The sequence below is a fragment of the Salvelinus alpinus genome, chromosome 23 (assembly GCF_045679555.1).
Source record: "Salvelinus alpinus chromosome 23, SLU_Salpinus.1, whole genome shotgun sequence".
Classification (NCBI taxonomy): Eukaryota; Metazoa; Chordata; class Actinopteri; order Salmoniformes; family Salmonidae; genus Salvelinus; species Salvelinus alpinus.
In genome coordinates, this window is record NC_092108.1 from 40,801,577 (window position 1) to 40,812,935 (window position 11,359).

Below are 11,359 nucleotides of genomic sequence, written 5' to 3' on the forward strand. Positions count from 1 at the left end.
GAGTCAAATGTTATCACAGATTGTCACTCTTAATAGAGGAAACAGTGTGATGACAGCGCGTCTTGACAGTAATAGTAATGTTACCTGACAGGCCATCTGGCAACTTCACGAATAAATGGATCAATATCTGCCACACCACTCTGCATCAGAACAATGTCCTTTCACATCGACAACATTAGCGATCCCACAACACTACTGTGCCATCACCACACCCCAAAAAACAATCCAATAAAAAAGCGAGAGACGCCCTGGTGAGTAACATCCCAAACAGAAACTGCCTTTTGTGATTTAATATATAGTCAGGTTTCCATTGACCCAGGTTTATTCGACAAAAGCAATTTGTAATGGAAACGGCAGATATAGAATACATTTTCTAAAGGAGCGACAACATTTATCAATCAAACGTATTTATAAAGCCCTTTTTACATCAGCAGATGTCACAAAGTGCTATACAGAAACCCATCTTAAAACCCCAAACAGCAAGCAACGCAGATATAGAAGCACGGTGGCTAGGAAAAACTCCCTAGAAATGAAGTAACTTAGGAAGAAACCTAGAGAGTTCCAGGCTCGGCGGGGTGGCCAGTCCTCTTTTGGCTTTGCTGGGTGGAGATTGTAAGAGTACATGGCCATTTAAGGCCAGATTGAACATCTTGAAGAACAAACGTTCATAGATGACCAGCAGGTTCAAATAATAAATCAGTGGTTTTAGACTAGAGGGTGCAACAGGTCATTACATTACATTCAGCTACCAGCAGCATACCACCCTGCATACCACTGCTGGCTTGCTTCTGAAGCTAAGCAGGGTTGGTCCTGGTCAGTCCCTGGATGGGAGACCAGGTGCTGCTGGAAGTGGTGTTGGAGGACCAGTAGGAGGCACTCTTTCCTCTGGTCTAAACAAAGAGCCCAATGCCCCAGGGCAGTGATTGGGGACACTGCTCTGTGTAGGGTGCCGTCTTTCGGATGGGACGTTAAACGGGTGTCCTGACTCTCTGAGGTCATTAAAGATCCCATGGCACTTATCGTAAGAGTAGGGGTGTTAACCCCGGTGTCCTGGCTAAATTCCCAATCTGGCCCTCAACCATCACGGTCACCTAATAATCCCCAGTTTACAATTGGCTCATTCATCCCCCTCCTCTCCCCTGTAACTATTCCCCAGGTCGTTGCTGCAAATGAGAACGTGTTCTCAGTCAACTTACCTGGTAAAATAACGGTAAAATAAAATAAATAAATAAAAAACATCAGGAGTAAATGTCAGTTGGCTTTTTATAGCCGAGCATTCAGAAGTCGATACAGCAGGTGCGGTAGAGAGAGAGTTGAAAACAGTAGGACCGGGACAAGGTAGCACGTCCGGTGAGCAGGTCAGGGTTCATTAGCCACAGGCAGAACAGTTGAAACTGTTCAATAAAATGCAAATTAATTACTTAAAAATCATACAATGTGATTTTCTGGATTTTCTTTTTTTTTACAGACCTCTACATGCTTTGTAAGTAGGAAAACCTGCAAAATCGGCAGTGTATCAAATTCTTGTTCTCCCCACTGTATATCTATATTTATATGTAAAACAAACAGTGCCACTTAAGATTAATTCACTGAAACCGTATCAACTGGTTATATTATAGCGTGGAACACAATCTTCAAAAGAGGCAGTGGCTCTTGCTTGTAGAAGCCTTATGTTAGGAATCAAAAGGACTATGTAATGGTAGCTTAAGTAATTAAATAAGAGCTGAAATCAAATTTCCCCATACATATTCAGTGCCATTTGAGAATCATTCATTGAAACTGTAATGAGCTGTGTTACCTGCTCGGCTCTGGCAGGGTCACGGCAGTCCTATGCGTGTAATGCGAGATTTCTGCTACTTGTCCCCCTCTGAGAACGTCTCTTTGTGCTTGATAAGCATATGATTTCTTATGGAACTAGATGTGCTGTGATAGGAGAGCTTGATATTGCATTGCACATGGGTTTCATCAGTTTGATCAAAATACCTTGCTTCCAAACCTCACTGAGTTTGGCCACCATGCTGATAGTGCCCACTTCGCGCTATGCGCCTGAAACAGACACCCCATAGCCAATCAACATAAAATAGTTGTCATTTAGATTTTTGAATCTTAAATAAGTTGTAAGGTGATAGTTAATCACTCTCTGACAATATAACAGGTTTTAAATGTCAATGTCACAAGTAAGGTGAAATTTCTTGCAGGCTCTAAATCCAACAATGCAGTAATTAATAGCAATGCAGAACTAAAAATAAGATAAAGTAGAACAAAACCACACAATAAAAATAAGAACGAGAAACTAAGAAGCTATATACAGGGTCAGTTCCAGTACCATATTTACAATGTGCAGGAATACTAGAGTGAGAGAGGTAGCTATGTATAGAGATAAGGTGACTAGGCATCAGGGTGTATGATAAACAGTGTAGCAAGAGCGTAAATGAAGATTGTATGTGAGTGTGTGTGTGCAGTCAGTATAAATGTGTGTGGATATGTGTGTGTTGGTGTGTCAGTGTGTGGGAATATGTATTGGGTAGAGCAGGAGTTACGAAATAAATCTGACAAATAGTATTGCAGTATTTAAAGAAAAACGTGATCTCTGGGTTAAAGATAAGAGTTGAGACGTACGTTCGAGTACTCATGCCCATCCCTACCTTTAAGGCGACCAGGTACATGCACCACAACTACTGACCAGAAAGATCTCTGTACAACACAGATCCTAAATAACTCCCCAATAGCTAGGTCTTCCTCTTATCATTAACTACTCTGTTTCTTCACCCTAAACATCCACAATCAGCTCCTAACTATCACATCTGATGGATTCATCTCCAATACTATTCTGCTAGTAGAATTCCCATGATCCTGTATCCCTAACCCTAAAGACTTTGGCACCTCAGAAAAGGGGGAACACTGTGGTGGGACAGCGCAAAGAACAGATTCTAACTGAATTGAGGCACCCCCCTCCAACCCTGACGCCCCGCTCCCAGGTCTCACGGCTCACCTGTCCCCCCACCAGCTGCAGCAGGGCTGTGTTGACGGGCAGCTGCTCGATGTCAGTGGCGATGGCCGTCTGGTCGAAGGGGCAGGCCTTGCGGTGCAGCTTGTTCAGGCACATCTTGCAGACTGTGTGGCCACAGCCCAGCGAAATGGGCCGCCGCACCGTCTCCTCGAACGTCTGAGTGCAAATGGGACACAGCAGGAACTCTGTCCATTGTGGTGCTTGCACGGGCATGGCTGGGCAGCGTGTGTAGGGGTTGGGTGGGTGGGTGTGTGTGCAAGTGTTAAAAAAATATTGGAAGATTCCACTGGAATCAAGATTTTTCTTCCGAACTCAATTGTTCTTCAAATGTCACACATCGTGGATGCGCATCACGTCACAAATCCTGAAAGAGAAGGAAAACAATCATAGTGGGTTAAAAGCAATGGATTATATATACACTAGAAGACAAATAGGGGGCGCTGTGTTGAAGTCACCATGTCTCCATCTTACATTTAAGTCATTTAGAAGACGCTCTTATCCAGAGCGACTTACAAATTGGAAAGTTCATACATATTCATCCTGGTCCCCCCGTGGGGAATGAACCCACAACCCTGGCGTTGCAAGCGCCATGCTCTACCAACTGAGCCACACGGGACCACATCTTGGCACTCCTCCATTGTTAAACATATTTTTGAAGCTGTAGAAATCCATTTATTAATGTCTACATTCGTTTTTGGACACATTTATTATATTACAGACACCTTAATGAATAATTTGAAATATATGTGCGCTAAACATAAAACTACAAAATGAAAACATTTATAAAATCATTCGATAAAGTATAATTTTGAGACTGCTAATGTTACTGTCCCCACTACAACAAGAAAAATACTTAAATACATGTAATTTCCTTGAAACATGTAATTGAAATACTGTAGAATTCCATTAATTCATATAAAGGACCGCTCCTACTGGGAAGTGCCAATATGGCCTACCGGTGGCTTCACAGCCTATCCATTGCCAATACATAGCATCTGCAATCCAGGGTTTACAGAGAGAAATAGTAATGGCGTCTTTTTGTAGGCACTAACACCGCCATGGTTCGTTGGACAAAGCCTATGAGGAAAATGAATGCCATTTTTGGATAAACGCTGAAAATAAGGTCTGTGGTAAACACAAGCTTAGGAAATCTTTAAACATTTGATTATGAGAATCTTTATCAGCTAACGTCCCTTGTGAATTGTTAAGAATTTATATTGTAAGAAAAAGCACAAAGGCTTCATAATTCATAAAGGTTATGTTAACTGACTGCTATAATCTCATAGAACAAAACGTATAAAATCACCTAAACGTGTGTTAACCTCCAACCTTATTTTCGGCATTTAGTCCAAAACCTTCTTATTTCCCCCATATCGATGTTTTTAACTAACCAAAGATAACTCATTTCCGGGTTTTAGGACTACAAACGGGCGAACTCTATATACATCATTGGTTAAAAGCCTGTGGGTTATATTGTGTTGACAGTGACTCTTGCACAATGTAACATTAGCCGAGCCAATTACCTTGATACAACGGATGACTCAAACCGTCATTGTTGACATTTATGGCTGGCAACAATTTGCATAGCTACACTTCTCATAACAAACAACCCAAGTTACAGGAGCTGATAAAGTGGATCTAATTTCTCTTCTTTGCACAGGTCAAGCAATAATTGCTACATTTGAGCTACAATAAAATAACGTTGGACAAATCCATTGGCCAGTGTCCTGTTAGCCAACTAACGATACTTAGCTGACAGAGAAACGTTAACGTCTAGCTAACTATATTTTCATTAAAATAATAACAGGAACAATATGAATAGCTTCAATGAACACGCCTAGAGAATAGATTCTGGTTAGCTGCACAAGGCAAGTCAGTTCAATACCGCTGCCTTACAAATTCAAAATGGCTAGGTAAAAAGACAATCCACCACCGGCATGCTGAATAGTTAGTTAGTAACGTTAGCATGATTGCCATCCAGCAGTGTCGTCTTTAGTTAACCAGCCAACTACCTGATTAAACCTGTTCTAGGTGGTTCAATCATTTTCAAATCGCCAGAAAATTCAGCCTTCAGATTCATAATGAATGGCTGGCCACCCAGTCGGCCAAATAACAGATCAAAACAACGACTGACGTTGTTAGCCTATGGCCTGGCTAGCTAGTGGACAAAGACGAAGAGGCGACGAAGCTAGCTACTTATGCTGTTTGAACTAACGTAGCTAGTTAGCCAACTTATGCTGCGCAGAATTAGCTAACTAACAATTTGATCATGCAAGATTAGCTACAGCTTCTATATATTCATGCGTTTTATTTCAAATACCAATTAGTTAAACACACAACACGTCTAGCTAGCTTTATGGCAAGTCGCTAAATAGTGGAGTTAAATTCGAGCGAAAATTAAGTAACTTGCTACTATATATGGTAAACATCCTTAGATATCTAGCTAACGTTAGATGCTTTCATGACTGAAATGAAAACAAAAACGCATGAAACGAATTTAGTTAAAGAAACTATGTAAGTTAGCTAACGTTAGCTGTTAACAAACTAGCCACATTAACATTACAAGTAAAACAAATAGCTAACTACAAGGGAAATCGTGCTAGCTAGATAACGTAAAGCCATTTCATGTGGCAATAGCTAAAATTGTGTTAGCTAAGCTAGCTAACGTTAGCTAGATTTAACACTACCGTTTAACTATATTGGACGTCTAGTTAACTGAATATCAAAGATTTAGCTAGCTATCGTTGTGTGGCAATCCAATTACTAAACCAGGTTGCAGAATGTTGTTGTCGAGTAAATTTCAATTAGCCAGTTAACATACTGCTACGTAGTTAGCGAGCTGAGTGGGATGCTAGCTCTCAGTCATGCCAGCTGTCTAGGCTAGCTCAGAAACTAGGCGTCGTTAACTAACATGTATTGTTTACTGTTCATAACATTTTAGCGTTTACATGCACAAATTACTCACTCATTCCAAAACACTTGGAAGACTTTTATCTGTCTTTAGAAAAATCTTGTGTTATTTTATCGGTCGCCATGTCGACTATGCAGCTTGGCTGCTGCCGAAGTTTGAGGGTGTCAACTGAGTGTCTGGCTTGTTAACTAACATTGGAGTTGGGCGAGGAGCGACTGCACCCCCGGTTGGTGGGAGAATGCCAGTGCACAGCAAACAAGTCGGGCAGCATCGCCATCTGTCACGTCTAGTGGATATGGCCAGAGAGGAAGCGGTAGCGGCACATGTCGATGGAAAATATGTGTCCCTTCAAGTAGGTGGCGTTTTTCGCCTACCAAGCAATGATTTTTTTTTGTATGGAGATCAATGACCGTTTCTAATTTGGTCAAAAAAAAGGAATGGGTTATTTGCTACATGAGGTTTATTTGATTGAATATACGTTTCTTAATGCTGGTTGTTACGAGTGTACTGATATAAGTCCTTCCTGTTTGGCCCTGTCCGGGGGTATCATCGGATGGGGCCACAGTGTCTCCTGACCCCTCCTGTCTCAGCCTCCAGTATTTATGCTGCAGTAGTTTATGTGTCGGGGGGCTAGGGTCAGTTTGTTATATCTGGAGTACTTCTCCTGCCTTATCCGGTGTCCTGTGTGAATTTAAGTATGCTCTCTCTAATTCTTTCTCTCTTTCTCTCTCTCTCTCTCGGATGACCTGAGCCCTAGGACCATGCCTCAGGACTACCTGGCATGATGACTCCTTGCTGTCCCCAGTCCACCTGGCCGTGCTGCTGCTAAAGTTTCAACTGTTCTGCCTGCGGCTATGGAACCCTGACCTGTTCACCGGATGTTCTACCTGTCCCAGACCTGCTGTTTTCAACTCTCTAGAGACAGCAGGAGCGGTAGAGATACTCTTAATGATCGGCTATGAAAAGCCAACTGACATTTACTCCTGAGGTGCTGACTTGCTGCACCCTCGACAACTACTGTGATTGTTATTATTTGACCATGCTGGTCATTTATGAACATTTGAACATCTTGGCCATGTTCTGTTATAATCTCCACCCGGCACAGCCAGAAGAGGACTGGCCCACCCCTCATAGCCTGGTTCCTCTCTAGGTTTCTTCCTAGGTTTTGGCCTTTCTAGGGAGTTTTTCCTAGCCACCATGCTTCTACACCTGCATTGCTTGCTGTTTGGAGTTTTAGGCTGGGATTCTGTACAGCACTTTGAGATATCAGCTGATGTACGAAGGGCTATATAAATACATTTGATTTGATAAGTAAGACACGTGACATCCCCGCAACTTTGAGAAAAACATATTTATATTAGAGTTGTCACGGCATGGCTATTTATATTCATGACTGAGACTAGTAGCATAGCATCACTCTCCATTGAATACAGGCGGTTGACGTCAACAATCCTAATTATAATAACCCTCCTTTTGTGTTTGTTTCATGTTTATTAATTCTGTGTTCCCGGTCCAGAATGACCGCCCCATTATAGCTGATTATAAATCCATAATAATACATATATTATCTCCTAATGTTGTGTTAGATCTTTTTAACTTAAGTTATTGTGAACATTACAAGTTTTGAACTTCTATTAGCTATTTATGGCCTGTAGGCCTCATTGACCTGAGCTCATACAACTCGTTTTTGAGTAAAATGTATGGATTATTTTGACTCTAACAACTACTCAGATGAAATATATTGTGCTATTTATCACAGACTACTTTGTGTGAAAGTTTAACAAGGACTCTCTCCTCCTCACCAGTGTCATGATCAAAGATATGATCAAGATCATTGTGCTGTCACAGAATGAATAGTGAGCAAGGCCTCAAAAAAGCTATATACCAGAGCTGCGAGAAAAGTTCTATGTATTATTGAAACAATGTTGCGATTGTTTGTGAGAATGCCAACAGGTGTGGTTCCCGTGGGGGAAGATTCTATTGGGGAAAGGTTCCCGTGGAGGTTGCCATGGATGCCAAGAAGGGGAGTGAGGTGTGCGCTCAAACACACATGCATGTGGGGGTCTGGGAGAGGAACTGTGTCCATCTGATGAATGGGCATGTGCCTGAACTCAATTTTATACACACATTTTAGTCTCACTCATTCATTTCTAATGACCGGTCATTTGTTTTTACCAGGAACACCACAGGTGTACAAATGTTAAATTAAACACCCAACATTTAATGAAAATCATCATTTTCTTTAAGGGTGGTGGATGTCCAGGTAGGTTATTGACCTTGTTCAAATATTTTATAGTCATTTTGAAATTATTTTGTGATAGTGTATTTTTATCCTCTGGTACACTTGAAACTCAATGTCAGGGGAATTCTTTCAATTGCAAATAGGTAATTAATTCATGTGTGATAGCCTACAGTTGGATGCTTAGTAACAGATAATTGTTGTCCTTATACTATTTACTTTTAACTATTAATACAACTGGACACATCCTGTGCCTAATCATTCTGCAACTGATCATAAAGAAAAATAGAACAAAACACACAAGTAATGCACTTTTTTATATATATTTTAATGTCTTCATCCAATGTCTTTTATGGCAACACCACTTTTTTATATGGTCAGTACAATGCCAGCTATCACACATATGTTTCTTATGTACTGGAGCTTATTTCCATTCTAAATGATTATCCATTATCCTATGTAGTAATCATTTGATAAAGGGTAGACATTGAATTAAATCCACTACTTTAGATATCCTAGTTCTAGTGAGTCTATTTTACAAGCTGCCTGGAACAATTAGTGATCCCTTTCTCCTCATTAGGTTCCAATCAAACTTGTCTTCTTTGCCTTGTCAGCCAATGGAGGAGGAAAATGTGCAAATCACACAAATATCGCCTTCTGCCAGCTCTTCACATTGGACAAAAGCCTCTGATGACCGGGGCTTCCTCCTGAGCCTCGTCCCCGAGCCTGGCACACTCTCTGCCTCCTCTTCCTTACATTCCCCCTCCTCCCCCTTTGCTCCAGGCTCTGCCGTCCATGCCCTGCAGTCCAAAGTGAAGGCACTCTCCCAGAAATCCAGCAGGAGAGAGAGAAAGAGGGAGTTGGAGGACAAGAGGGCCTTAGAGCTCCAGGCAGGGGGGCCTTTCGTCTCAGGCCCGGCCCAGGCAGAAGGCCCGCAGTAGGGGGGAGGTGCCACAGCACGTGCCCTCCCGGTGCTTTGACCAAAGGAGGAGGTCCAGCAGTAGTGAAGACGATGTGGTGCAGGAGATGGTGGCCAGGGTACAGCTCCACACCTACCTGACTGAACCACAGAGGGAGCAGGAGAGCTGGGGTACCATGGGGAAGGGGGCATAGAAGGGGGAGAGGGGAGGCCTGGCTGGATGTGTGCCAGGGCAGCCTCGTGGGTTCGGGGAGGGGGCCAGCTTGGACAACATCCAGTCGGACAGCACCGGTGGAAAGATGGAGGACCCCCCTCCTCCAAAACCTGCTCCTTCATCCTCCTCTGCCTCATCTTCCTCATCTCACTCCTCTCACAGACACTGGGCACCCCCTAAAGGCTTCTGGAGGGTGGCATGCACAGAGACTCTGAACGGAGTAGCCACTCAGTCTACCGTAGGCACTCAGACTACGATGCCCATAGCCTCGTCATTTGTATCTCTGAAGGACAAACCCCCTGCTAATGCCACCCTCTCAAGGACAAGAACAAGGGCCGTTGGGACATGCTATGTTCGGACAGCCTGCACTGCTACCCGGAGAGGGGAGGAGAAAGGTGCCGTGGACATCCCATACCTCTGTGTCGACCAGATAGACAACAGAGATGGTATGATCATGAAGTTCCAGTGAAGATATGAAATGTTGGTACGCCTTGTAAGACAAGTCTGGGTACTTGGAGAAGTTAACTGAAAAAGATAGATACTAAATTCCTCTTGTTGACCGCTCATGGTTGAAGAACATGGTACATGGTAGCACATGTGCTGTGGGACAGAGTGTCCATCAAGAGTGTGGGAGGTAAACAAATAGGTCCCGCTTTGGAACACAAATCATTTGCTCAATAATGATAGGATTGGGAAGGAGGGCTTAGTTTCACCTTTTAGATGCACCTCCTTTTCAAGTGAATGTCAATTGTTTTGTAAGCAAACCAGGCGTCATTGGTTAAGTAAATCCATTCGTTATAAAATGTGCTTACAACTGTTCAGTCTGGGGCCCAGTCTCAGATCTTGTGTCAGACGATCAGAGCTCAATGGTTTCTGTTTCCGTGAGTACCTCCCACCATCAGGAGCACTTAGAGGAACAGATGTGTTGGTGTTGTGGAGCTATTATTAGCACTCTGGGGAGGAGTGAGTCTGTTTATGTCCTTCTTTGCGTGTTTGATTGCGTCTGCCCATGTGTGCGTTTGTCTGTTTGTTTGTATGCGTGTGATTGTGAGGGGTGGGGTTAAAGTTGAACCACAGTGACACTGAGTGCATGGCACGATCAGATGATAACGTTTAAATACCGATCTGTAAGGCCCATGAATCTGACAGGCATTAGGATCAGAGATGAGCTTGGGGACGTTCCATGGGTTTGATGTGATGTGTGGCTTACCTTCAACCTTTACGGCTGAGTAAAGCCCTCCGCAGTTTTAGTACCTGCGTACATGCTTTAACAATGCACTTCTGCTGCTCAATATGCATTAGAGCTAAATTGTGAACAAAGCATCTCAAATATCCTACCATGAAAATGTATCTGATGCATCTTCACCCCTAAACGTCTACCATGTGAATTGAAATTGGCTTTGTGTAACAATGTAATAGCATTTGTGTTAATGCTAAGCCTGTTGGGTTGAACTGTTCCTTTGGATTTGTTGCAACGGATGCATGAGGGTCCATTTGCATGGCATGGAACTAAGTTTGGAAAGCTTTATTTTAATGGTGAAAGGTCTCTTTTGTTTTCGGTGTCTCTAGACACATCTGCCTTTGCGGGACCATGAGTGGGATTCAGCCATTTCACAACAAGAGCTGCCCGGGTAAGGAATATCACACTAGTGTCTGTCTGCATAGAAAAGTGGGGTGGTGTGTGTGCAAGGATGGATGGGGGTTCATCTACCTTTATGGGGATAGTTTTGCCCCCTATCTATTATTTATTTGGTTCAAAAATAAAATGTTGTCCTCACTAGCATCATGCACACCTGATCGTTGCATTGCCACGAGGGACATGGTTGAAGCGTAAATCATTTTGAACAAATCAATGAAAACAGGCTGGCCACAGCTGGAAAACCATGTCAAAAATGAATTTTTGTCAGAGCTACAGATTGAAACATAGGCTACGTAAAGATGCTAAGAAAGCATATGCCATCCGATCACACCTCTTCCCTGAGAGTGGAAGTAGTGGATAAATACGAAGCATTACATAGCTAAGCTACAGACACAACATCTTCCTCCATCTTCCTTACATACAGGAG

The 11,359-nt window shown here is 42.8% G+C and overlaps 1 protein-coding gene and 1 long non-coding RNA gene across 2 annotated transcripts in view; one reads left to right on the forward strand and one right to left on the reverse strand.

Moving 5' to 3' along the window:
• LOC139550998 (roquin-1-like) overlaps window positions 1-6,094 on the reverse strand; it is a 34,856-nt gene extending 28,762 nt beyond the window's left edge. Inside the window, exons 1-2 of the mRNA XM_071362328.1 lie at window positions 5,976-6,094; window positions 2,993-3,374 (exon numbers count right to left, since the gene is read on the reverse strand). Of these exons, the coding sequence (XP_071218429.1) occupies window positions 2,993-3,223 (231 nt within the window). The 5' untranslated portion in view covers window positions 3,224-3,374; window positions 5,976-6,094. The remainder of the gene's footprint in view (window positions 1-2,992; window positions 3,375-5,975) is intronic.
• Window positions 6,095-6,184: 90 nt separating this feature from the next.
• Window positions 6,185-11,073, forward strand: LOC139551000 (uncharacterized). Its single transcript, XR_011670175.1, has 3 exons — window positions 6,185-8,184; window positions 8,741-9,739; window positions 10,863-11,073. It is a non-coding gene; the product is annotated as an uncharacterized lncRNA (long non-coding RNA).
• Window positions 11,074-11,359: the final 286 nt, after the last annotated feature.